At 48.5% G+C, this 27,077-nt stretch overlaps 1 protein-coding gene across 5 annotated transcripts in view; it reads left to right on the top strand.

Moving 5' to 3' along the window:
• The window catches only part of FRMD5 (FERM domain containing 5), a 575,457-nt gene that overhangs the window by 495,611 nt on the left and 52,769 nt on the right, over positions 1–27,077 (top strand). For all 5 annotated transcript variants that reach the window (XM_078682953.1, XM_078682954.1, XM_078682956.1 and 2 more), the window contains one exon: positions 4,054–4,160. In XM_078682953.1, coding sequence (XP_078539079.1) covers positions 4,054–4,160 — 107 coding nt within the window. The remainder of the gene's footprint in view (positions 1–4,053; positions 4,161–27,077) is intronic.

Raw genomic sequence — 27,077 nt, 5'->3', positions numbered from 1 at the left:
AACTCCTTGACGATAGTGAAGAGCTCTTTGCTGTCGTGGGCGTTGTTGTCCAGTCGTTCCTTCAGGGATTTCTTCTTGGTGGTGCGGATGAGCTGGTGGTGCTTGCGGGTAGCGTGTTTGAGGGCGGTCATGTTGTCGGTGGTCCGGTCGAGGAGCCAGGCTTTCTCGAGGGTGCGGCAGGTCTTCTTGGAGTCATTGAGGTCGTCGGTGAACCAGGATGCCTTCTTGCTTCTGGGTCTGCTGGGAGGGTTCTTTAGTGGCGCGAGGTCGTCGGCGCAGGCGGTCAGCCACTGTGTGAAGTTGCGGGCTGCTTCGTTGGGGTCCGTTGTGTTGGCGGGTGGGCTTTGGCTGAGGGAGGTGGTGAGCTGGTCTGCGGTGATCTTGCTCCAATTCCTGTGAGGTACCTGTTGCGGGTGGTGGTGGGTCGTGGATCATTTGAAGCTGAAGTGGACATGGCTGTGGTCGGTCCAGTGGAGTCCGGTGGCGTGGCTGAAGGTGGTGTACTTGCTGGAAGAGTAGACGGGATCAAGCGTGTGGCCGGCGTAGTGGGTGGGGGTGTTGACCAGTTGCTTGAGTCCGAGGTTGGCGAGGTTTTCCAGCAGGGCGGTGGTGTTGCGGTCCTTGTTGTTCTCCAGGTGGAAGTTGAGGTCCCCGAGGAGGATGTAGTCAGTGGAGGGGAGGGCGTGCGGGCTGATGAAGTCTGTGATGTCTTCGCTGAATTGTGTGCGTGGTCCCGGGGGTCTGTAGACGAGGGTGCCTCTGAGGGTCGTCTTAGGGTCGGTGTGAATCTGGAAGTGGAGATGTTCGGCTGCGGCGAAGGAGTCGTTGGCGTCGGTCGTGATGCGGATGGTGTTCCTGTGGACGATGGCGATGCCACCTCCGGTCTGGTTGATGCGGTCCCTCCTGATGATCTTGTACCCATCCAGGATGGCGATGGCGATGTCGGGTGCAGAGGAGGCGTTCATCCAGGTTTCCGTGAGGAAGGCGACGTCCGGTGATGTAGCGTCGAGGAGGTTCCAGAGTTCCACGGCGTGTCTGTGGACGGAGCGGGTGTTGATCAGGATGCACTTGAGGTGGTTGCTGCTGGTGTTTGTCTTGGCGGGTGCGGGGCAGGTTCGGAGGCAGGTGAACTTGCAGGTGCAGCAGGTGAAGGGTCCGTGGGTGCGTCTCGGGGTGGCTTGGCAGCAGGCGTGGGTCCGGCCGGCATTGAGTGCGCTGAGAGTGGTGGCGTCGTAGGTCAGTCGGGTCGTCTTGTCTCGGCGGGGAGGGCCAGGGGTCCTGGCGCTGGGCGCGGGCCAGGCGCAGACAGGCTTACCTTTGGCGCACCTTCGGCGCTCAATCGGCGCTCCCGCTGCGCGCGTCCGCTGCGCGGTCGCTCTGGGGGCGTCATAAGTAAGGAGCCGGGAGGGAGGAGCAGCGGGGTGGCAGGAGCGGGGCGGCGAATGGAATCACAGGGGGGCGGGGCCGCAGGGAGGCAGCGGCGGGAAAATCCAAGAAGCAGCGGGCAGCGGGAAATTCCCAGGAGCAGCGGGAAATTCCCAGGAGCAGCGGGCAGCGAGCGAAGGAATCTGCAGGCAGGAGGCGGCAAAGGCAGGCAGGAGCGGCAGCAGTGAGTGGGGCGACCAAGCCCTGTGGAGGGCTGAGCGGTCACACTCTGTGGTCCCCTTAAGTAAGGAGCCGGGAGGGAGGGGCAGCTGGGTGGCGGGAGCGGGGCGGGTTCGTCCTTGAACCCATGCATGGTACAGATACAGAGGCAGGGCAAATAGATTTTTGGAAGGTGCAATCATTGTGCAGCACACATGAAGTGGCACCCCGAGGGTGTCCCTTGAAGGCACAGGGATGTGCACTATTCTCTCTTGAAAATGTACTTGGTTTGCTTGCATTGAAATACGGAGCCAATACTCACCTTTGTTCTGAACTGATACCCTCTCCGCACCCAATTGAACTGTCAGAATTCACATTTTTTGCTAGGGAGAGTGCATCTTTTCCAGTATTCATGCACTTTGTACCTGTCTGCTCCTGTTTAATCAGTCAGTCAGTCAAAGTTAACTTCAATCGGCCAAAGGCTATAAAAGCATACATAAAATACAAAGACGTTGGTTGAACATTTCGTCTGGTACAAATCATAGACAATACCCAATTTTTAAATGGCAATTCTGAGATACAATATTTAAAAGAGCCCGGTTAGATAGACACCATGTCTAAAACCAAATTGAGCATCTGATAAGATGTTATTTGCAAAAGCAAAGTCTTCGAGGTGTGACAATAAAATTTGGCCTAAAATCTTTGCGCAAGTGTCAAAGAGATCAGCCGGTAGCAGGTCGTCTGCGACCAGTCCTCTTTTAAAAAATGTAGGGACTATGATAGTGGACTTCCAGGAGTCCGGAATCGACCAATGCACTAAGGCTCCAAACACGTAAGTAAAGGTGCCCATAAGGAGGGGTTTGATTAAAAAGGGTTCACTGGGACCCCATCTGGGCCTAGGACCTTGCCTGCTATGTTCCTATTTGTATCGTTAATGACCTTGTGAACTTCAAAAGGAGATACTCAAATAAGGGAAATCAGGGCACAGAGGTCCAATTTCTAATATGACCCATCGATGAATGAATGAGTACATTTTAAAGTTTGAAAACTGACCGTCCCAGCTCCCCTGGTAAGCACGATGGTGATCACTCATAATTTAATTCATGGGGAAGAGGGCAATCTAACAGTAAACTGGAGAGAGAGGTGTGTTTTAAACTGTGTGCTCTTCAAAACTCATTACTAACTTCACAGAAGTCACATGACATGCACCCTGCATCAGTACCACAGCAGTACCAGGGAACGCTTCTCCACAAAATAACTGCCACAGCACTGGACCCATATGTGTTTTTTATTTTCACTTAGTCAGACACCCACAAACTCGGAGTCTCTGCTCCTACTCCTACCACTAGAATACCTTTTATCCCACTAGTGTCGCCTACCCTTCCAAAAGGGAAAAAAGTGAAGAATGGAATGCTAGCATTGCTCTCAGCCACTGGTAATTAACCATGCCACATTTCTGTCAACTGTTTTCCCAGTATGCTACTCTAGATACCGGCCAGTGATATGAAACAAGTCTTAGTCATGATATTAACTGTCCAGCCAACAATGTGCAGCCAGATACCCTCCAGACAGGACCACAAGTAGTCTAATACCAATGTCGGGCACTGAGGTGCAGCTTTAGTCCAATAGCACATTGAGCAAGGGAGCAGTGGCTTAGGAAACAAAAGAAAAACACAAAATGATGAAATTGAGTGCTTGAATTAATCTCAGCCACTGACAGTAACTCAGTACATATCTCACTGATTAGGCTTACGTAGACTGAAAACAGTGAGATTCCTGTGATTGTTTTTAATGGATCATAATGTTTTATTTAACTCATTGGGACTCTCTTGCTGTACTCATATTAGGTTTCAGGCTAATTGATGCTCTGTTTTTAAATGTATTGAATGTATATTTGTACTTTTATGGTGATTTTTAATCATCGAATAAAGATTATAAATTGAAATTGAAATTGACTGAAAACAGTCTAGGGGACCTTGTTTTCCCGCCTGGAGGGGGTGTGGCCTGGCATTAAGGGCTAGACTATTCCTATTGGAGCTGGCCAAAAGCTAATATGCATACGGTTGGTCTCTGTCTCAAGTGACATAATGGGTGATGAACAATGATGGACTGGAATGCGGCCCAGGCAGTCACCAGTGGCTGAGGTTATCTCAACCATTCATTCCATCACTCTGTTATTTCATCCTTTTCTCTCTAAACCTTTCCTGTTTGCATCTAAGTTCCCTTTGTTTTCTGCATGCAATCTCCCTACAAACTCTCCACTTCACTATTCCTCGTCTTATTCTTGCATCTTTCCTCATGTTTGCCTTCCGATGCTTGCTGGTCTCTTTTGTACCACTTCCTGCTGCTCCTCTTTCCGTCCAATATTCCTTACTTTAGCGTCTTGTTTATGGTGCCCTCTACTCGTTCCTGTTCACGTTCTCCCTTGAATTTCCCCGACCTACCATATGTTTTCTCCTCTTTGCTCAGAGCTGGGCTGGTGCCAAGCAGAAGCTGCCCCTCCATCACGCATGGTCCAAGGCTTACCAGTGTGCCACGGACACGCCGGCGAGCAGTGCATATCTCTATCATGGAAGGTAAGTGATGGTGGCTTGGCAAGCAGGGAGAGCATCGAAGAAGTGAGTATGGAGAATATGAAACAGATGGTGAGTTGGGAGATAAAGTAGCAGAGAATGTGTAGGAACAATATGTAGCAGTGAATAACTAATAGGATTGTGAAGCAAAGGTGAGTAGGTAGAACACAAATCAGCGGGTTAGTAGAGAGGAAAAGTAGCAAGGGATGGTTAGGGAGAACAAGAACCAGAGTGGGAGTGGTAAGAACACTAAGTAGGCATGAATAGAAATAAAGTGAAGAAAGGATTCAAGCAGGAAACGGCAAAGAAATGTGAACGGAAAGAGCAGAAACAATGTGAAGTGGGAAAAAAGTAGGGAGAATATGAAGCATGATGAACAGGGCGAAGTAAAGCAGAGGTGAGTGGGACAGGCCGAAGCAAGGATTAGCAGGAACAAGGTGCCATGTGAGCAAGAAACAGGGGTGATCCCGGGGAATATGAAGCATAGTGAGTAGAGAAAAAAAACCTCCGGTGAGCAAGGACAGCATAAGACAGAGATGGGTTAGCATCATGTGAAGTGGGGGTTGATTTAGGCAACGTAGAGCTATGGTGAGTGGTCCTAACATGTGGGGAGTCAGGTCCTGAGAAGGTATAATGTATGTCCCAAGTAAGCAGGAACAAAGCAAGATAAGCCTGGAGAACGTGCACAATACAGTGAGAAGTTTGATCATGAAACAAGTGGTATGCAGGAGATTAACATGAGGCACATGTAGCATTACAGGACTGTATCTGCGAGATGATAATTCATCTTCTTTAAAGGATCCCAGACACTTTAGGAAATCAATAGATGTTTCTGGTAGGCTGGTGCCCCTCGAAGGCTGGAAGAGCCACACAATCAAAACCAGGCACAATATACAGGCATGAGTCATATATAGTCTACGGGCTGATAGTGCATGGGGATATTGTATTAAAAACAAGTTTGTGTATGTGGGCATCATCTAATGTACAAGTAATTTTCTGATGTGTTGCAGTAAATGTGGAGAAAGGTGCACATTTGATAAATGATACAAATTGCAGCTCTAGATATCCACTGCAGAATTTGGCCTGGAAAAACATGTCAAAAAGGGGGAAAACAAGGAGGGTCAACGGTCTGTAAAACCAAACCTGAATGCTGTTTGCCATCTGAACTTGAAATCTCAGAATCAGAAAACCGTGACCATGCGGTAATGTTAATTCTGACCTGGTCGGAATGATTCTCTACAAAGGGAGTACTGAAACTACTGCAGTTTAGAAATATACCAGCCAATGCGAACAGCAAGGGAGTCCTCTTTACAAACCTTTGCCTGTCATATTATGTGGATTTTTATGCCCACCGATAATTAGGTAAACCAAGCAATCGTGCTATTTCTGATGAACAGTTACTGTTATATCTAACTCTCTAACACTGAAAGTTGCTACTCAATGGAATTCGTGTGATTTCTATGTAAGATTCGTGCTGCAAAACAAGTCTCTTAACTTTTCACAGTTTATGCAGATTTTACCATTCTTAAATGTACATGCGACCTGTCTATGAGGCAAAGGTGATATATGAAACATTAGTGTGTCCTCTGGACAAGGCAGCTGGACAAAGAGTCTGAAAATGTACCCAAAACCAAGAGGATTCCTGGTTCCTCTCCACATGATGAACTTCAGGGTACAGTTACTCTGATATTTTCAAAGTTTTTCCAAAACTATTCTGGATCGAGCCACACTGTAACAGAAATGTACAAAACTTCTAATTCTAGATCATCAGGAAGGACCGAATCAACCAGACCGGAGGAGGCATCGCCATCGTCCACAAGAACACCATCCGCATCACGACCGACGCCGACAACACCTACACTGCCGCCGAACACCTCCACTTCCAGATTCACACCGACCCAAAGACGACCCTCAGGGGCACCCTCATCTACAGACCCCCGGGACCACGCGCACAATTCAGCGAAGACATCACGGACTTCATCAGCCCACACGCCCTCCCCTCCGCCGAATACATCCTCCTAGGGGACCTCAACTTCCACCTGGAGAACAACAACGACAACAACACCGTCACCCTGCTGGACAACCTCGCCAACCTCAGACTCAAGCAACTGGTCAACACCCCCACCCACTACGCCGGCCACACGCTCGACCCCGTCTTCGAATCCAGCAAGCACATCGCCTTCAGCCACTCCACCGGACTTCACTGGACCGACCACAGCTGCGTCCACTTCAGCTTCAGAAAAACCACTACCCACCACCACCCGCAACAGGTTCCTCACAGAAGTTGGAGCAAGATCACCACCGACCAGCTCACCGCCTCCCTCAGCCAGAACCCACCCACCAGCACACCGGACCCCAACGAAGCAGCCCGCAACCTCACGCAGTGGCTGACCGCCTGCGCCGACGACCTCGCACCACTGAAGAACCCTCCCAGCAAACCCAGAAGCAAGAAGGCCCCCTGGTTCACCGACGAACTCAAGGACTCCAAGAAGACCTGCCGCACCCTCGAGAAAGCCTGGCTCCTCGACCGGACCACTGACAACATGACCGCCCTCAAACACGCGACCCGCAAGCACCACCAGCTCATCCGCACCACCAAGAAGAAATCTCTGAAGGATCGACTGGACAACAACGCCCACGACAGCAAGGAACTCTTCAGCATCGTCAAGGAGTTCTCCAACCCCAGCACCGGCAACAACCACATCACCCCTTCACAAGATCTCTGCGACTCCCTCGCCTCGTTCTTCCACCGTAAGATTGCCGACATCCACAACAGCTTCGGCACACCATCCTCGCACCCAACCGTCGAACCAACGCACCCCACCGCCACCCTCCGCACCTGGACCGCAGTGACCACCAAAGACACAGCCCGCACGATGAACACCATCCACTCCGGATCTCCGACTGCCCCCTACCCCCACCACGTCTTCAACAAGGCCGACTCCACCATCGCACCCCAACTCCGAGACGTCATCAACACCTCCTTCGACACCGCCACCTTCCCGGAGAGCTGGAAGCATGCCGAGCTCAGCGCCCTACTGAAGAAACCAACAGCGGACCCCACCGACCTCAAGAACTTCCGCCCCATCTCGCTCCTCCCTTTTCCTGCCAAAGTCATCGAGAAGATCGCCAACAGACAGCTTGCCGCCTTCCTCGAGACGAATGGATCCCTCGACCCCTCGCAGTCCGGTTTCAGAGCCAACCACAGCACCGAGACCGCCCTCATCGCAGCCACCGACGACATCCGAGCCCTTCTCGACAACGGGGAAACAGCGGCACTCATCCTCCTGGACCTCTCCGCCGCGTTCGACACTGTCTGCCACCGCACCCTAGTCCAACGCCTCAGCAACACCGGCATCCAAGAGAAGGCATTGAAATGGATCATCTCGTTCCTCGCTGGAAGAACACAGAGAGTCCGCCTCCCTCCGTTTCGTTCCGAGGCCACCGAAGTCATCTGCGGCGTCCCGCAAGGATCATCACTCAGCCCCACCCTCTTCAACGTCTACATGAGACCTCCCGCAGCCATCGCACGCCAACACAACCTCAACATCATCTCCTGAGTTGACGACACCTAGCTGATCCTCTCCCTCACCAGAGACCCCGACACCGCCAGAACCAGCCTCCACAAAGGGATGAAAGACGTCGCCGAGTGGATGAAGAACAGCCGCTTGAAACTGAACTCAGACAAGACGGAAGTCCTCATCCTTGGGCCATCACCCACCGCCTGGGACAACTCCTGGTGGCCCCCAGCCCTTGGCACCGCCCTCAAGCCGACAGACCACGCACGCAACCTGGGCTTCATCCTGGACTCCTCCCTCTCGATGACCAGACAAGTCAACGCCGTCTCCTCTTCATGCTTTCACACCCTCCGCAAGATCTTCCGATGGATCCCGACCGAAACCAGGAAGACGGTCACCCAGGCCCTCGTCCCCAGCCGGATGGACTACGGAAACACCCTCTACGCCGGAACCACAGCCAAGCTACAGAAAAGACTACAACGCATCCAGAACGCCTCCGCCCGACTCATCCTGGACATCCCTTGACGCAGCCACATCTCCGGCCACCTGAGGAACCTGCACTGGCTCCCCGTCAACAAGAGGATCATGTTCAGGCTCCTCACCCACGCACACAAGTCTCTCCACAACCTGGGCCCCAAGTACCTCAACGACCGCCTGACCTTCCACACGCCCACCCGCCAGCTACGGTCCGCTAGCCTCGCCCTCGCCGCCGTACCACGCATCCGAAGAGCCACCGCCGGAGGCAGATCCTTCTCCTACCTGGCGGCCAAGACATGGAACTCCCTCCCCATCCACCTTCAGCTGACCCAGGACCACCTCGTCTTCAGGAGACAACTCAAGACCTGGCTGTTCGAGCAGTAGCGGACCCCCCCCCCCCAATCGCCTTGAGACCCTTCCGGGTGAGTAGCGCGCTATACAAGTGTTATGATTGATTGATTGAGGAAAGATTCCGATCTTCAAAACAAGTGTTAATGGGAGTAACTCTTTGAAATGCAAGGCTTTTGCATTCGATGGTCTATCCTGTTTCACAAAAAGCTGCTACTTTAACACTACCTCATCAGTCCATAAAGGGGGAGGCGTGATGATATACGCAGATCTTCCTCGCAATTCGGCTAATAAGGTCCTTCAGTTTAGATACCAAACCTACCTCAAATGTGTGTGTATTGTGAAGGAGTCTTGTTGTCCTGTAACTTGAGCCATATGAAGTGCCTCGCATTTCAAATAATAACATTCCTCAAAAAGCTCAAATCAAGACATACTGTAATATAGTAATCAATCAATCAATCGTTCTTTATTCGGTTTTTGTCATGGATACAAACCATAAAAGCAATGTCACAAATAAAAACATTTCACAATTAATATTAAAAAGGTATACAATCCAATGCATTATCATTTTCTAAAATGCAACATGGGGGGACTCATCACCGTTTCACAGTTTGATAAAAATTCAAATTCGCGAATTCAGGTATTATCAGTGCAGCCAATTTTTAAAAGGGAATTTCTACAGATTAAAACGATGTCTGAAAATACATTTGAGGAATTTAACTATATACCTCGAAGTCCATTCCTGCTCCAAAAACTGCAAAGATAACAGGGCTGGACGGCACCTTCTGACGCTCATAAGTATTAAAAGGGGGATCAACCAGATCTTTCTATGCCCATTGTAATATTTGCAGAAAAAAAAAGTATGAATGGTTGCCTGTGTAGAAATCTCATCACAGGGACACGATGGAAGTATTGGGTCCCAATTATTTCTAGTTTGAAGGCAACCAGGCGTTGTAGGAGATTTAGCCTGAACCTAGTCAGGAGAAATCTCTCAAAGATTGTAAAATCGTGGGTCAGGTATGGCTGAATTGAAAAGGTAACTTGGACAGCCATAGAATGTTGGACGGACATTTTAATAGATTCTTTCGCAATTCGTAACTCCTCCAAATGTAAAAGAGACATCGCTTTTAATGTCTTCCTCTGTATTTCCCAAATCGAACATGGGACTAAATAATGTTTTTCTAGTCCTAAATCATGTAGAAAATGTTTAATATAAAACAGCCATCCTATTTTTTGTGAATAATCCAAGAACATAGTGTCTGTGATTATTTGCTGTGTGAACATATTTTTCTCTGATGACCAAATTCGGTGCCAGAGAAGAAGTGGTTGAATTTTGGCTAGATCTGACAAATAAGGAATCCCCAATTCCATATGGCACGACAAAGCGTTCTCCGCCACTTGTAGGGTGCTGGTATTTGCATACCCCCATACTCCGGCCCCATATAAGGCTGTTGACTGGCATTTAGCACTATAGATCTTTAACAATTCCACCAGCGGCCTCTTTCCTAATCTTTTTGAAACATTTATGAGGGCCGTTATAGCTCTCATGAGGTGTAATTTTCTGGCCTCAATAGCGGGTTTCCAATTTAGTTTTTGGTCAATAACAATTCCCAAATATGGGTATTGATCTGTGGTTGCTAGTTTCTCCTTAAAAGACAGATATCTTTTGCCACTTTTTTCTCTGGTCCTGCTATCATCACATACGTTTTTTAAATATTTATATGTAAATCCAGCTTTCCCATGAAATCAGAATATCTATCCAACGCCTTCTGGAGTTCACGTGGGGTGCGGGCGAGTATCACAGCATCATCTGCATAGAGCAGAGCAGGTATCGGACGATTTTTGATCTGCGGAAGATCCTGGCCCCCCTCCAACATGGCCATCTCCAATCCGTTGGTATAAAGTGTAAAGAGAAAGGGGGCAGGACGCAGCCTTGCCGAACTCCTCGCTCTACCCTGAATGGCGCTGTGATCTCACCCCAGACCCCAAACCTCACCCTGGCAGAGGCATTAGAATATAATTCTCGCAAAAAATCCAGCAATGGTGGATCCACCCCCATTGATGCTAATACGGACCAGAGTTTAGCATGGGAAACGCAGTCGAAGGCTGCAGATAGATCGACATATACCATGTATAATCTACCTGACTTTGCTCATACATATTTGCCCAATAACATGGTCAAATTTAAGGCATGTTCGACCGTTCCAAATCCCTTGCGGAACCCAAATTGAAGGTCTGAAAGAACCCTACCATCCTCCGCCCACTGCTGGAGACGCTCAAGGACAACTCTACCTGCCACTTTGCCCAAAGAATCCAGCAGTGAGATCGGTCAATAGCAGGATACCTCCTGGCGGTCTCCCTTCTTAAAGATAGGGACCATAATTGATTTTGTCCAGGAGTCCAATAAACCCACCTCTGTCACTGCCTTAAGTACCCTGGTCAACAGTGGTGCCCACAGATCTAGGTTTGATTTGAATAGGTCTATGGGAACCCCATCGGGTCCTGGGGCTTTACCGTTTTTACTAGCTTTTAGGGCCTGAAGTACCTCATCAATAGTAATGTCTAGTATGATTGGGTAGCTGGGTTCAGGAAGCAAAATAGTGGAACCTGAGTCTCCTCCCATGTTATCTAGACCTTTCTTAAAAATCTTAGTAAAATGCGCCACCCATAGTGATTCATCAATAGCCACATCTAGGGTGGGTAAGTTTTTCTGATCGACCAAAAAATATAGTATCCTTAAAAGCAGTTCAAGACATACTGTAATATATAGTATCCTTAAAAGCTTCAGTTCAAGGCATTCTATAATATGCAGTATACTTAAAAGCAGTTGACGGCATACTGTAATATCTAATATCCTTAAAAATTTCAGTTCAGACGTACTGTAATATATATAGCATCCTTAAAAGCAGTTCAAGACATTCTGTGATATGTAGTATCCTTACAAACTTCAGGTCAAGACATCTGTAGTATCTTTAAAAGCAGTGGTTCCGCCTGCAATATTTTACAGCACCTTCAGCACACTTTCAAAACAGATGGAACCAATCAATTAAACAACACACAATCATTCAGGCTTTTGTGGACAGCCTCAGATGGCTCATACCACCAAGCAACGTCTCACTTCCATCGTGGGATCTGAACATACTATTAACTAACGCAATTGGGGACCCAGTGTGGACCCATGCGTGATTGTGCCTTTAAAGACCTTTTGTTGAAAGTAATTTTCATAGTTGATCCTATTTCATTAAGCGAGCTTAGTAAGCTTCAGGACCTCATATAGAGGTGCCTTACTTACAGTTGCATAAGAATGCACTTTCCACAAATTTCTAGCTAGGTGGGTTAAGAGCTATGGGCATTTTATTGCATCTGTATGTGTCTGTGTGTCCTAAAGATCATAAGATAGACTGCTCTGAAAGCTTACCCAGACTTACCTTCTTATGATGTTGATAAGGAATGCCATTAAATTGCTCGTTAGTTACACATGTACTTAAGGAGCTTAGAAACTGCATATTTTCTTCATCAATCCCTGGTCACAAGCCGAACATTGTTTATTTATGCAGAACAGGCACAAAGCTATAATACTTCACAACTGATTGTGGCATTTTGCTCAGCATTTTAAGGGCAACACTGCTTCATAGTCAGAATTGTCAGCTTGAATAGTTTACTGTATTGAGCTGTGTTACAAGCATGCTGACGGGCAACCTTACATGCCCCAAAATGACACCCTACTTGCAACAAAGAAACTATCATAACCTTCCTAGGTAACATACCATTTGCAGCCATTTATAAGATGGCTTCTTGGTCGTCTGTATATTCTTTATTAAAACATTAGTGGGTCAGTATTAATGATCAGCAGAACGTACTTGTGGAACAAAAAGTGCTTACAACTTTATTTCCATTTTTAAACTCGCCTACGCAAAGCGCATGCGTTGCACAGGAGGGGACCTCATGTAATCGACTTGCTTTTTGGGCCAAAAACGTGCACGCCTTGCATTGTCATCAATGGCAACGTGTGCACGTGAGGCGATCTACTTGCGGGAGCGTGCGCTGCCAAATGGCAGCAATTATCGCTCCCGCAAGTGCAGGCCCCCCTCCTCCTTGCCAGCTTGTTCCCTCTGTTGTACCCTCCTTCCATCTATTCACACGCTCTTTTATACTCTCCTTCCATCTATTCACACACTCCTTTTAACCCAACTCTTCTGGCTCTCTGTGTTTAGCTCTCCCTTTCCTTCTCTGTCTCCCTCCCCCTTTTCCTCCTTTTTGCTATAACTGTACATCTACGTTTCTACGCCTTGGTAAGCAAGGTGTTTCTTACTGCGATGGGAGTGTGTTTTAAATGGAAGAAAGGGGGCAGGGCTTTGACGTAACAAAGAAAACAAGGAAAAAGATTTACTGCAAATCAAAGTTTATTTTAGAAAATTAGCTTTTGTCTGGGTATCCAAACACAGACAAGGCTAACTAGATTTAATGGAGCTGTGGTCTTCAATGATTGACAAATCAAGTGGCCTTGAATAGACAGAGGGGCGGCACAATCAGGAATGCGGGGTCCAGCTTCTCGATCCGCCAACTTAAAAAGTTTACATAACCTCTCCCAGCTGGATGTTGCAACTGAATTCCACGGAACTGCAACACCGTGTACAGCGGATTAAAACCCAAGGCCAGCCTGTATTTAAAACCACTTTCGTCAAAGCGCTGGGGAAGCTGGTGCGACTGAGCGAGTCTGCTCCGGCTTCAGCATGAAGGTACTGGTGTGCTCCGTCCTGCTGATGCTGTGGGCCTTCTGCCGTGTTCAAGGTAAAACAAGCATTTACAATGCAATGGTTTTGCCTTTGTTAAAGTTAGAGCTATTGGCATTGCTCTTGACATTATTTTTATTTATGTTTTTTTAACATAAATAATGGCATTGTCATTTACAATGCCACTAGCTTTATCTCTCGCAAATGACACACACAAACACACACAGAGCCCCCCCCACACACACACCCACACAGATCCCCCCACACACACAGCCACACAGAGCCCCCCACACACACAGCCACACAGAGCCCCCCACACACACAGCCACACAGAGCCCTCCACACACACCCACACAGCACAAGCAGGCAACAGGGGCACATGGAGGCACAAGCAGGCAACAGGGGCACACGGAGGCACAAGCAGGCAACAGGGGCACACGGAGGCACAAGCAGGCAACAGGGGCACACGGAGGCACAAGCAGGCAACAAGGGCACACGGAGGCACAAGCAGGCAACAGGGGCACACGGAGGCACAAGCAGGCAACGGGGGCACACGGAGGCACAAGCAGGCAATAGGGGCACACGGAGGTTCAAGCAGGCAATAGGGGCACACGGAGGCACAAGCAGGCAACAGGCGCACACGGAGGCACAAGCAGGCAACAGGGGCACACGGAGGCACAAGCAGGCAACAGGGGCACGAAAACGGAGGCACAAGCAGGCAACAGGGGCACACGGAGGCACAAGCAGGCAACAGGGGCACACAGAGGCACAAGCAGGCAACAGGGGCACACAGAGGCACAAGCAGGCAACAGGGGCACACGGAGGCACAAGCAGGCAACAGGGGCACACGGAGGCACAAGCATGCAACAGGGGCACAAGCAGGCAACAGGGGCACGAAAACTGAGGCACAAGCAGGCGACAGGGGCACACGGAGGCACAAGCAGGCAACAGGGGCACACGGAGGCACAAGCAGGCAACAGGGGCACACGGAGGCACAAGCAGGCAACAGGGGCACACGGAGGCACAAGCAGGCAACAGGGTCATGAAAACAAGCACAAGCAGGCAAAAGGGTCACAAGCATGAATTGTAATTTAGACGGGGCTGAAGTGGAGAACGGTCAGTTCGGGAAGTAGTGCGGCTGGTGCAGTGGTACCAGGCCGAAAGGTGAGAGGGGCTGTCTGCACCCCAGTTTGGACAGTTTCCACTACCTAACAGGGATTGGTGGGAGGGGGGCGTACTTCTTGCTTGCTTTAGGGCTGTTACTTCGGGGACGCAGTGCACGCTGCTGCCTGCTGCCGCCGGGACACGACAACAGGCAGGGAGAGGACAGGCTAGGAGAGAGCAGGGAGGGGACAGGCTGGGAGAGGGCAGGGAGGGGACAGTCTGGGAGAGGGCAGGCTGGGAGAGGGCAGGTTGGGAGAGGGCAGGTTGGGAGAGGGCAGGCTGGAAGTGGACAGGCTGGAAGTTTAAAGGCTGGGAAAGGACAGGCTGGGAAAGGACAGGCTGGAAGTGGACAGGCTGGGAGAGGACAGGCTGGGAGAGGACAGGCTGGGAAAGGGCAGGGACCATAAAATACATAGATATAAAATCATTTAAGATCCCCCGTCTTGTAACCATGTAACAGACAGACATAGAAAGTAAAAAAATATAAAACATTTATTAATCTTCATAGCGCCTCGAGAGGCTTCGCACCTCCTCCCCTACAAAAAGGGAACGAAAGATACTTATGTAAGGAGAGGATGTATGCAATGCAGCGCCTTGAAGCGAGACCGGGGACTCTGAGATGTCCCCAAGCGCTGCCTGCCGAGAATGGATCAGAAAAGGTGTAACCGCAATGCAGCGCCTGGAAGCGAAGACTTGAGGCTCGGAGCTCCCGCCACACCCACCCTCTGCATAGAAAGTGCCAAAGTTGGTATACACTTAATGCAGCGCCTTGAAGACAGACTCTGGCCTGTCAACGCGGTGGGGGCGGGGGGAGAGGGCTGGGGTTAAGGCTTCGGCGGAGGACGGCCAGGGAGCCGGGTTCAACGGGGTCACCTTGACTCTGACCTTGGACATGTCTGTAGACCCTGGTGCAGCGCCTTGAAGCGGACCATGGGCTTCAGAGTCGCCCACATCCACAGGACGACATGGAGGAGGGGGGGGGGGGGGGGGGGAGGGGTACGTGCAGCGCTTTGAAGCGTACCCCACAATCCACAAGAGTAATATCGGATGGGAAGGCAACACCGCGAGGACGTGGCCTAAGGACCAGAGCGGCTGACTGTGGCACTGAAGAAACAAGTTCGAGTCTCGCATCGTCTCAACATCCTGTGATCCTCGGCACACCACTATATCTCCTGTGCCTGAAATAGGATGTGACCGCGTGTGATGTCACCGCTGCTCATATAAAGCGCTCCAATACCTTCGGTCGAGATAGCCTATATAAAACTGAAAATATATAGCAAGCATTGGCAAAGCCAGGTCCCGCCTATGTAAGAGCTGTTGGCTTTGTCAATGTGTTGAAGCCTATTACACACCAGCCTGGCTGCGGTTCAGCATGGGAATGTAATTACCATATTGATTTGCACTTCACTCCGATCTGAGGCGGGCTGGGCTGTCGGGAGGGCGGTGTGACCTGCGGCAGGCAGCGTCGAGAGCCTGATTGCACGGCCTGAGAGCTGGAGGGATGCTGTGAATCAGCTAGAGCGGCAGGTTGGAGAGGCACTTCGCTACAAGCCGCGATTGTGAGGCGCTGGTGTGCCTGGAGCCGGGCCAGCCCCGCGGGCTCCGGGAGGGCTCTGGGAGGGCTCCGGGCCTCGGGGGTACCCGCCCCCCACCCCCGAGGTACCCCCGAGAGGGTGGAGCGGACGGGGGAGAGGCGAGAGAAGAGGCGGAGGTGCCACAGCGCCTTGAAGCCGGCTCAGCTGGGCGCAGATCACCAACCCTCAGAGTACAGGCGGAGGACAGGGACATAGCGCCTTGAAACCGGCTCAGTTGTGTCTACATCACTATCCCTCGGAGCACAGAATGACAGGGACACAGTGCCTCGAGAAGCGGCCGCAACCCGCCCATGAGAAGAGGGGGCAAGGAGAAAAGGCAATACAGCGCCTCGAAACGGGCTCGGCTGGGCGAAGATCACCAACTTTCAGAAGCGGCCGCAACCCGCCCATGAGAAGAGGGGGCAAGGAGAAAAGGCAATACAGCGCCTCGAAACGGGCTCGGCTGGGCGAAGATCACCAACTTTCAGAGCGCAGGAGGACGGGAACATAGCGCCTCGAGAGGCTTCGCACCTCCTCCCCTACAAAAAGGGAACGAAAGATACTTATGTAAGGAGAGGATGTATGCAATGCAGCGCCTTGAAGCGAGACCGGGGACTCTGAGATGTCCCCAAGCGCTGCCTGCCGAGAATGGATCAGAAAAGGTGTAACCGCAATGCAGCGCCTGGAAGCGAAGACTTGAGGCTCGGAGCTCCCGCCACACCAGCCTGGCTGCGGTTCAGCATGGGAATGTAATTACCATATTGATTTGCACTTCACTCCGATCTGAGGCGGGCTGGGCTGTCGGGAGGGCGGTGTGACCTGCGGCAGGCAGCGTCGAGAGCCTGATTGCACGGCCTGAGAGCTGGAGGGATGCTGTGAATCAGCTAGAGCGGCAGGTTGGAGAGGCACTTCCCACAAGAGTAATATCGGATGGGAAGGCAACACCGCGAGGACGTGGCCTAAGGACCAGAGCGGCTGACTGTGGCACTGAAGAAACAAGTTCGAGTCTCGCATCGTCTCAACATCCTGTGATCCTCGGCACACCACTATATCTCCTGTGCCTGAAATAGGATGTGACCGCGTGTGATGTCACCGCTGCTCATATAAAGCGCTCCAATACCTTCGGTCGAGATAGCCTATATAAAACTGAAAATATATAGCAAGCATTGGCAAAGCCAGGTCCCGCCTATGTAAGAGCTGTTGGCTTTGTCAATGTGTTGAAGCCTATTACACACCAGCCTGGCTGCGGTTCAGCATGGGAATGTAATTACCATATTGATTTGCACTTCACTCCGATCTGAGGCGGGCTGGGCTGTCGGGAGGGCGGTGTGACCTGCGGCAGGCAGCGTCGAGAGCCTGATTGCACGGCCTGAGAGCTGGAGGGATGCTGTGAATCAGCTAGAGCGGCAGGTTGGAGAGGCACTTCGCTACAAGCCGCGATTGTGAGGCGCTGGTGTGCCTGGAGCCGGGCCAGCCCCGCGGGCTCCGGGAGGGCTCTGGGAGGGCTCCGGGCCTCGGGGGTACCCGCCCCCCACCCCCGAGGTACCCCCGAGAGGGTGGAGCGGACGGGGGAGAGGCGAGAGAAGAGGCGGAGGTGCCACAGCGCCTTGAAGCCGGCTCAGCTGGGCGCAGATCACCAACCCTCAGAGTACAGGCGGAGGACAGGGACATAGCGCCTTGAAACCGGCTCAGTTGTGTCTACATCACTATCCCTCGGAGCACAGAATGACAGGGACACAGTGCCTCGAGAAGCGGCCGCAACCCGCCCATGAGAAGAGGGGGCAAGGAGAAAAGGCAATACAGCGCCTCGAAACGGGCTCGGCTGGGCGAAGATCACCAACTTTCAGAAGCGGCCGCAACCCGCCCATGAGAAGAGGGGGCAAGGAGAAAAGGCAATACAGCGCCTCGAAACGGGCTCGGCTGGGCGAAGATCACCAACTTTCAGAGCGCAGGAGGACGGGAACATAGCGCCTCGAGAGGCTTCGCACCTCCTCCCCTACAAAAAGGGAACGAAAGATACTTATGTAAGGAGAGGATGTATGCAATGCAGCGCCTTGAAGCGAGACCGGGGACTCTGAGATGTCCCCAAGCGCTGCCTGCCGAGAATGGATCAGAAAAGGTGTAACCGCAATGCAGCGCCTGGAAGCGAAGACTTGAGGCTCGGAGCTCCCGCCACACCAGCCTGGCTGCGGTTCAGCATGGGAATGTAATTACCATATTGATTTGCACTTCACTCCGATCTGAGGCGGGCTGGGCTGTCGGGAGGGCGGTGTGACCTGCGGCAGGCAGCGTCGAGAGCCTGATTGCACGGCCTGAGAGCTGGAGGGATGCTGTGAATCAGCTAGAGCGGCAGGTTGGAGAGGCACTTCCCACAAGAGTAATATCGGATGGGAAGGCAACACCGCGAGGACGTGGCCTAAGGACCAGAGCGGCTGACTGTGGCACTGAAGAAACAAGTTCGAGTCTCGCATCGTCTCAACATCCTGTGATCCTCGGCACACCACTATATCTCCTGTGCCTGAAATAGGATGTGACCGCGTGTGATGTCACCGCTGCTCATATAAAGCGCTCCAATACCTTCGGTCGAGATAGCCTATATAAAACTGAAAATATATAGCAAGCATTGGCAAAGCCAGGTCCCGCCTATGTAAGAGCTGTTGGCTTTGTCAATGTGTTGAAGCCTATTACACACCAGCCTGGCTGCGGTTCAGCATGGGAATGTAATTACCATATTGATTTGCACTTCACTCCGATCTGAGGCGGGCTGGGCTGTCGGGAGGGCGGTGTGACCTGCGGCAGGCAGCGTCGAGAGCCTGATTGCACGGCCTGAGAGCTGGAGGGATGCTGTGAATCAGCTAGAGCGGCAGGTTGGAGAGGCACTTCGCTACAAGCCGCGATTGTGAGGCGCTGGTGTGCCTGGAGCCGGGCCAGCCCCGCGGGCTCCGGGAGGGCTCTGGGAGGGCTCCGGGCCTCGGGGGTACCCGCCCCCCACCCCCGAGGTACCCCCGAGAGGGTGGAGCGGACGGGGGAGAGGCGAGAGAAGAGGCGGAGGTGCCACAGCGCCTTGAAGCCGGCTCAGCTGGGCGCAGATCACCAACCCTCAAAGTACAGGCGGAGGACAGGGACATAGCGCCTTGAAACCGGCTCAGTTGTGTCTACATCACTATCCCTCGGAGCACAGAATGACAGGGACACAGTGCCTCGAGAAGCGGCCGCAACCCGCCCATGAGAAGAGGGGGCAAGGAGAAAAGGCAATACAGCGCCTCGAAACGGGCTCGGCTGGGCGAAGATCACCAACTTTCAGAAGCGGCCGCAACCCGCCCATGAGAAGAGGGGGCAAGGAGAAAAGGCAATACAGCGCCTCGAAACGGGCTCGGCTGGGCGAAGATCACCAACTTTCAGAGCGCAGGAGGACGGGAACATAGCGCCTCGAGAGGCTTCGCACCTCCTCCCCTACAAAAAGGGAACGAAAGATACTTATGTAAGGAGAGGATGTATGCAATGCAGCGCCTTGAAGCGAGACCGGGGACTCTGAGATGTCCCCAAGCGCTGCCTGCCGAGAATGGATCAGAAAAGGTGTAACCGCAATGCAGCGCCTGGAAGCGAAGACTTGAGGCTCGGAGCTCCCGCCACACCAGCCTGGCTGCGGTTCAGCATGGGAATGTAATTACCATATTGATTTGCACTTCACTCCGATCTGAGGCGGGCTGGGCTGTCGGGAGGGCGGTGTGACCTGCGGCAGGCAGCGTCGAGAGCCTGATTGCACGGCCTGAGAGCTGGAGGGATGCTGTGAATCAGCTAGAGCGGCAGGTTGGAGAGGCACTTCTCCGGTCTCCCCGCGGGCGCCGCCATAGTGCTTGCCGTCTTCCTCTCCTTCTTCCCCGGGCTGCGGGGGGCGGGCACTTCCGGCCGGCCGCGCTAGGATTGGCCGGCCGGCCAGTCACGGGGCAGGAGAGACGCAGAAGTGCCGGCAATGCCGGACCAGACTCGGGGGCGTTCCCGGCGTCGCGTGACGTCGGCAAAAGGCAAAGAATGTCAGGAACGCCCCCGTGTCTGGTCCGGCATTGACGGACAGGCCCCTCGTCCAATGGCAAGGCTCCGTTTACGGAGCCAGCCAATCAATGACGAGGGCCGACCCAAAGCACCCTACAGTTCTCAACAGGATTTCGCCTGCGCGAAAAAGCTGCGCAGAGCGCAGCTTTCGCTAGGCAAAACCTAATAAAGGGGCCAAAGAACGGCTGCAGGAATACCGCAGCGAGCATAGGGGACGCACGGGAGGGGGAGTGCTACAAATAAGCCTCTGTCTGTCCCCAAAAATAAGCTTTAGTGACCACCACTGGGACAAATTAAGAGACGGGCCTCGCGCTGCCTGTGAACATAGAATAGGCATGGGCATTCTACAATTGTGTGCGAGTGCCCTTAGTTGCACTCATTTTGCATGTTTTTATTTATTTTTTTATCTTCTCGGTGTCCGTCATTGGCTTTTTAAAAATGATTATGAGGACAACTCGTTTGTACTAATAAGATTTCAGGTAAAATTGTCAGCAGGGGTTAAAGGGAAAAAAGCAGAATCGGTTTCTACTGAATCACTGCTGTGCTGTCGAAGCGACGAAGGACCACATGCTGTTCACTCTCGTGGCGTCATGCTGCTAGAAACCAAAAAAATGTCCCCTCCTATGTGTTCATCCGTCTTCAATGGTTCCGTGCAGACAGAGAGAGGCTGCCGGTCAAATGAGGTGCATTGGTGGTCTACAAAGTTAAAAAAAACTTCACTCTGTTCCCTTGGCAGGGTGTTCCACAGCCGTGCTCCTATTTAGCTGTATGTGCTATCTCCAGATGTTGCGTTCTATGTGTTAGGGATTGAGGCTTCTGCGGTATTACTAATTTCAGAATGTTGCATTGTTTATGCTGAGGACTGAAGCTTCAGCTGTGTTACTAATTTCAGGAATTAGTATTATCCAATCCCATATGTAATGTTTTAATGTACCTCATCGTGTAAATTGCTGGGATATGTGTTTTCATAATTGTACTGTTTGCATGGCTTAACTATACCATTTGTAAACCATAATAATAAACAATTAACAGCTTAGCCTCCCATGTTTAAGTACCAGGAACGGCTGGGAAGAGAAAAAAGAAATGTCCAGTGAAAGTATGCCTGACATGTTTTCACTCCCACCCTATCAAAACATTTCTGGAAATCAGTGTGAACTATGCAAGGAACAGGACGTACCAGATACTAAACACTGCTGGGGGAGTTTTGCAGTAATAACTAAAGGAAACAATGCTTCTGTTGGTTAATCTCCAAAACTCAAAGCCAAGTTTAAAATATATCTGAAGTGGCTGTACGAAACGTCAGTACTGGATATTCCGTTTAGGTGGAATTTTATAAAAGTTCTAAATCCAGGTGGTGTGGTCTTAAAGAGGGCTTTAAGTGGTCCGGGTCCTGCCGTTACTCAGCACCGGCAGTTCTAAAAAGAAGGTGCTTAGATGGGTCCCCATCGGGCTCTCAATTTTTGCCCTCATCCTCAGGATGAAACAAATAAATCTTACCTCTGCAGCAGTACCACCCTTCACTGCCTTTGAGGTAACTTCAAAGAATGTCGTTATGGTGCTTTTACAGTCTTATTTCAGAACTGCAGCATTTTCAATAGTCTATATAACGAAGCCATAGTTGTTGCTTATTGATCTTATGCAACTAACAACCAGTGGCAAAGCCAGTAGTCCTGGCTTGTTGTAGGTGTAATTTTACTCATATTATATATGTGGGTGCAATGGCAGAAGCAGAAATTACCAGGTGGGTGGCACACAAAACGAAGCACAGATTTATAGCTTACATTTTAAGCAATGCCCTAATTACATCGGCCACGCCCCTTCCAGAGAGACACCCCCAATTTTTTCACCCCACTTAAAGCCCTGGTCTTACACTTGATTCTGCTTCTGTGGATTACAAAGGGAGGGCCTTCAAACGAAGAGTGAGATGATTATGGATTGTCCATGTAAAACGGGTCCAGCAGCTTGAGTTTGAACATGATGCATGTTACCAAGACATTTCTCAGAAGGGTCGATGAAAAGAGCATTGTAAAAGCCAATCATTGCATTGCCTAAACCTTTGCAACGTTTCCGTTGATTAAATGGTGTAGGCCAATCACTTTGTTAGTCTTTCTGAGGTTATTATAAGTGTTTTAGTGCCATAAGCGTTCGATAAAACATTATTGTTTTTTTAAAGTTTCCTAGTGGGAACTACAAAGCTCTGTGGGCTGGGGTTTGCAGAATTAATATTGTGCCTGCAGAATAGTATGAATCTGAAAAACAAATTTGACAAAAAGAAGGCTTGGGGACTTTTCCATCTTTTGTCTAACATCCTGGACCACGGGCAGAGCGACTCATTGCCAGCGAGAGCCCTTCAGGGATATTGTCCTGTGAACATGTCCCTACCTGGCCAAGGACCTGGGCGAAGCAGGCTGGAGAGTCCTTCCTGTGCTCTGAGTATGTTTCCTCTACATAGCCACGGTCTCTCTTTGATGAGTTATGCCTGCAGATGTAACAGTTGCATGACATGGTGCACCATGAAATGAAGACTGGAAAGACCTTATTTGGCCCGTTGGTGAATTTATCCTAGGGGATCACTGAAATAATATCGAGGGACAGAATATCGACCAACAAAAATATCGTTGACAAAATATCGAGACACAAAATATCGAGTTTCTATCTACAAACAGGTAAGTACAAAAATATCGAGTACAAAATATCGTTTACAAAAATATAGTTGTAAAAAATATCGACTTTAATAAAAACAATGTTTAATTACATTAATATAAAAAATTAATTACTAAAATATACTTAACAATACTTAAAATAACTTTTAATAATTAAATAATTAATGAAAGTAAAAAAATAATATTTTTTTAATCATATTTCTTAAAACATATATATATATAGTAACAAAATTTAATTAAATAATAGCCAATATTATTAACGTACAAATACAAAACAGTAAAAATTACTATTCCCACTCCAGTGGGTGCAACAGTAGGGAAAGCGTTGGATAGCGTAGGGGTTAAAATTACTATTCCCACTCCAAAGAGTGCAACAGTGGATATATGACGTTACAACGCAACTTTTACAACGCACTACCATTACAACGTAAGTATTGGTAAGTATATAATAATTTTTATAATTTAAATTATTTAAAATTAATTTAATATAATTTAATTTCATTTCATTTCATTAAATTAAATTAATGTAAATTTAATTTTACTTTATTTTTACACTGTACCCCTGTACCCCAAAAACCCAAAACTGACCCTGAACCCTAAAAAAAACCTTTACCCAAAAACCCAAAACTGACCCTGAACCCTAAAAATACCCCTTTACCCAAAAACTAAAAACTGACCCTGAACCCTAAAAATACCCCTTTACCCAAAAACCTAAATCTGACCCTGAACCCTAAAAATACCCCTTTACCCAAAAACTAAAAACTGACCCTGAACCCTAAAAATACCCCTTTACCCAAAAACTAAAAACTGACCCTGAACCCTAAAAATACCCCTTTACCCAAAAACTAAAAACTGACCCTGAACCCAAAAAATACCCCTTTACCCAAAAACTAAAAACTGACCCTGAACCCTAAAAATACCCCTTTACCCAAAAACCAAAAACTGACCCTGAACCCTAAAAATACCCCTTTAATTTAACATAATTAGCAATTAATCAATTAAATTAAATTAATTACCAATTACATTTTAATTAATTAACAAATATTTTTTAATTAACAATTAATTAAATATTACTACCAATTATTAAATTTACATATTTAATTAATTATAATTAAATTACTTCCCACCCTATTCCCCTATAAACCCACAACCCGCTACAGGAAATACATTATTTAAATTTACACAATTAGCAATTGATCAATTACATTAAATTAATTACCAAGTACATTTTAAATAATTAACAAATATTATTTAATTACCAATTAATTAAATATTACTACCAATTAATACATTCACATATTTAATTAATTATAATTAAATTACTTCCCACCCTATTCCCCTATAAACCCACAACCCGCTACAGGAAATAAATTATTTTAATTTACATAATTATCAATTAATCAATTAAATTAAATTAATTACCAATTCAATTTTAAATAATTAACAAATATTATTTAATTACCAATTAATTAATTATTACTACCAATTAATAAATTTACATATTTAATTAATTATAATTAAATTAGTTCCCACCCTATTCCCCTATAAACCCACAACCCGCTACAGAATGAAATTACACAATAATTTTAAAAAAATCATTAATTAAAAATAATTATAACATAAAATGACACTTTTCACACATATTATAACATAAAAACACTATAAATAATTAAATATTATTTAAAAAACGATATTTTTTACTATCTAGATTATATACTTGGATATTTTCACTTTCTATATTATTTACAGTCGATATTACTTCACTTACCTTAAAAACGATATTTTGGCTGTCGATATTCTGTCCTGTCGATATTTTGTCCAAACGATATTTAAAACTCGATATTCTGTCCAAACGATATTTTGGAGTCGATATTATGTCTGTGCACCATCCTAGGTGTAGGTGAATATAATCTAAAGGTGGAAGAGACAGTGCTCAAGATTTCTAAAAACCTAGGTACCTTGAAAGGCAAACATACCCAAGCCACTTCTCGGTGGTTATGCAAATCTGTCTTCGACAACTGGCGAGATGACTTATAGATAAAAAAAACAAGCATTTGCAATGCAATAGGTCTCGCATTATTTAAGTTTGAGCTATTGGCATTGCTAAATAATGCAACACCAATAGCTCAAACTTTAATAATACGAGACCTATTGCATTGCAAATGCTTTTTTATCTACCAAACAGCCACTGGCGTAGCTTTTAGGATGAAACAGGTACCACATTATGAGGTAGTTAAATACTTTGATGTATTGACTAAGAAACCTTAGAGCTATGTACTCCAACCTTCCTCTGAACGATTTCAGAAGAAGCACCTTCTACACACCGTGAATACCCCAATGCATCTTCCTACATGACAGTAATCCACAGAAACTAGATGCTTGATGATCTTTTAAGAAGACTATGCTAATGTTGTGCGTAAAGCGGCTTACCTATTCTTAGTTAGAAAATTGCAAAGGATCCAAAATGTGGCAGCAAAAACAGCCCTGACATGTTCGCCCAATGGAACTTATCACACCTGTGCTGTATGTATCTCACTGGCTCCATGTAGCCAGATGTTCTGCCTTCAAAGTATTCTTCATTGTCCACAGGACTGTCAAGTAAGTATGTATTTTATTGTTTGATTAATAAAAAGCATTACAATAGTGGATGTGCATCAATAAATATAAGGAAAAGGAACGTGTTCTGAACAATTGCTAAATTATTTACACATAGGGTAATAAACAAGCATTAACTAAACTCCTGTGTCTCTGCTTGCATTGTTTCCTAAAGCTTTTTTTTTTGATCCACCTAAATGCAGCCATTTAATACATTAATACCGTCACGAAAAAATAGTAAATAGTAAATGGGTATAAAGTTAAACAAGAAATAATTGTTTAGAAACCTAGTAATCCGTATTTGGTCATGCTATTTCAATGTTATGTTATGTTATGTTATTTGGGTTCTTCTATAGCGCAACGGCTACTCCAGCAGGAGTGTCCCGGCGCTTTGGCGAAGAAGTCCTTTAGGTAGAGGAACATAACTGCAGAATAAAAGGAACAGCGAAGTTAACTGGTAAAAAGCCAGGTTTTTAATGCCTTTCTGAAAGACATCAGACTAGGGGCCTGTCTGAGAGAAATGGGAAGCTCATTCCAAGCGCGCGGGGCCAGGTAATGAAAGGAGCGTCCCCCTTGTCTGGTTCGCTTGATGGACGGAACGACCATTTTTGACAAGGAGGTAGATCGCAAGGCTCTGCTCGGCTTGTAAAGAGCAAGACGCTTCCTAATGTACCTAGGGCCTGAGTCGTGAAGGGCCTTGTAGGTCAGTGTCAGGCTTTTGAAGAGAGCCCTCTTGGCTATAGGAAGCCAGTGCAATTCCTTCAACAAGTCAGACGCACTAGCTCGTCTAGGAAGTCCATAAATAGCCCTGGCAGCTGAATTTTGGACTACTTGAAGTCTCCTCACGAGATATTTAGGGAGTCCTAAATAGAGGACATTTACATAGTCTAATCGCGACCCGACAAGTGCTTGGACAATGATCCTTCGATGGTTCATAGAAATCAGGGGGAGGAATTTCCTGAGCATCCGCAGGATCCCGAAAAATTTCCCGGAGAGACAGGATATTTGAGGCCCAAAGGTTAACTCATTGTCAACAATGATACCTAGGTTTTTAGCCTTGGTACTTGCATTTGCAGGTGGAAACAGGTCTTGTGGCCACCAACTTTTCCAGTTTGGTTCCGAGACACATCCAAAAAAGAGCAGCTCCGATTTATCGGAGTTGCATTTAAAGCCGTGTCTTTTGAACCAATCAAAGACTGCTTCTAGGCAGCCTCTGATACGGATCCCATCGAACACCTCATTCTTGTCGTATGTGAACAAGAGCTGGGTGTCGTCAGCGTACGACACGATCTGAGCGCCGAACGACTCCGCAACCTCTGCAAGGGGGGCCAGAAAGATGTTAAAGAGCAGGGGGCTAAGAATAGACCCCTGAGGGACCCCCACTTCCAGAGTTGCCATAGCTGCGGAGTGAGGTGGCGCCCAGATCGTTTGTCGATGGCTAGCTAGAAATGATTTAAGCCAGTTCCACACCGTCCCCCGGAGACCACAATCCCAGAGTCGAGTTAGGAGGGTATCATGGGGAACGGTGTCGAACGCCGCCGACAGGTCCAACATGACCAACATGGCCTTTCCTCCAGTATCCAAGACCTCTCTAATGGCGGTGGTGACTTCAAGTAGCGCGGTCTCTGTGCTGTAATTCGCACGAAACCCAGATTGGGTAGTGTGCAACAGATTGTTATTCTCGACGAAATCAGAGATAGATCTGTGCACATGTCTTTCCGCCACCTTCGCTAGAGCGGGGAGGAGAGAAATAGGCCTGTAGTTGGCATGTATAATGGAATCCAAAGCTGGTTTT

Source organism: Lissotriton helveticus, chromosome 3_1 (genome assembly GCF_964261635.1).
Source record: "Lissotriton helveticus chromosome 3_1, aLisHel1.1, whole genome shotgun sequence".
Classification (NCBI taxonomy): Eukaryota; Metazoa; Chordata; class Amphibia; order Caudata; family Salamandridae; genus Lissotriton; species Lissotriton helveticus.
This window is presented reverse-complemented; position numbering and strand designations above follow the sequence as displayed.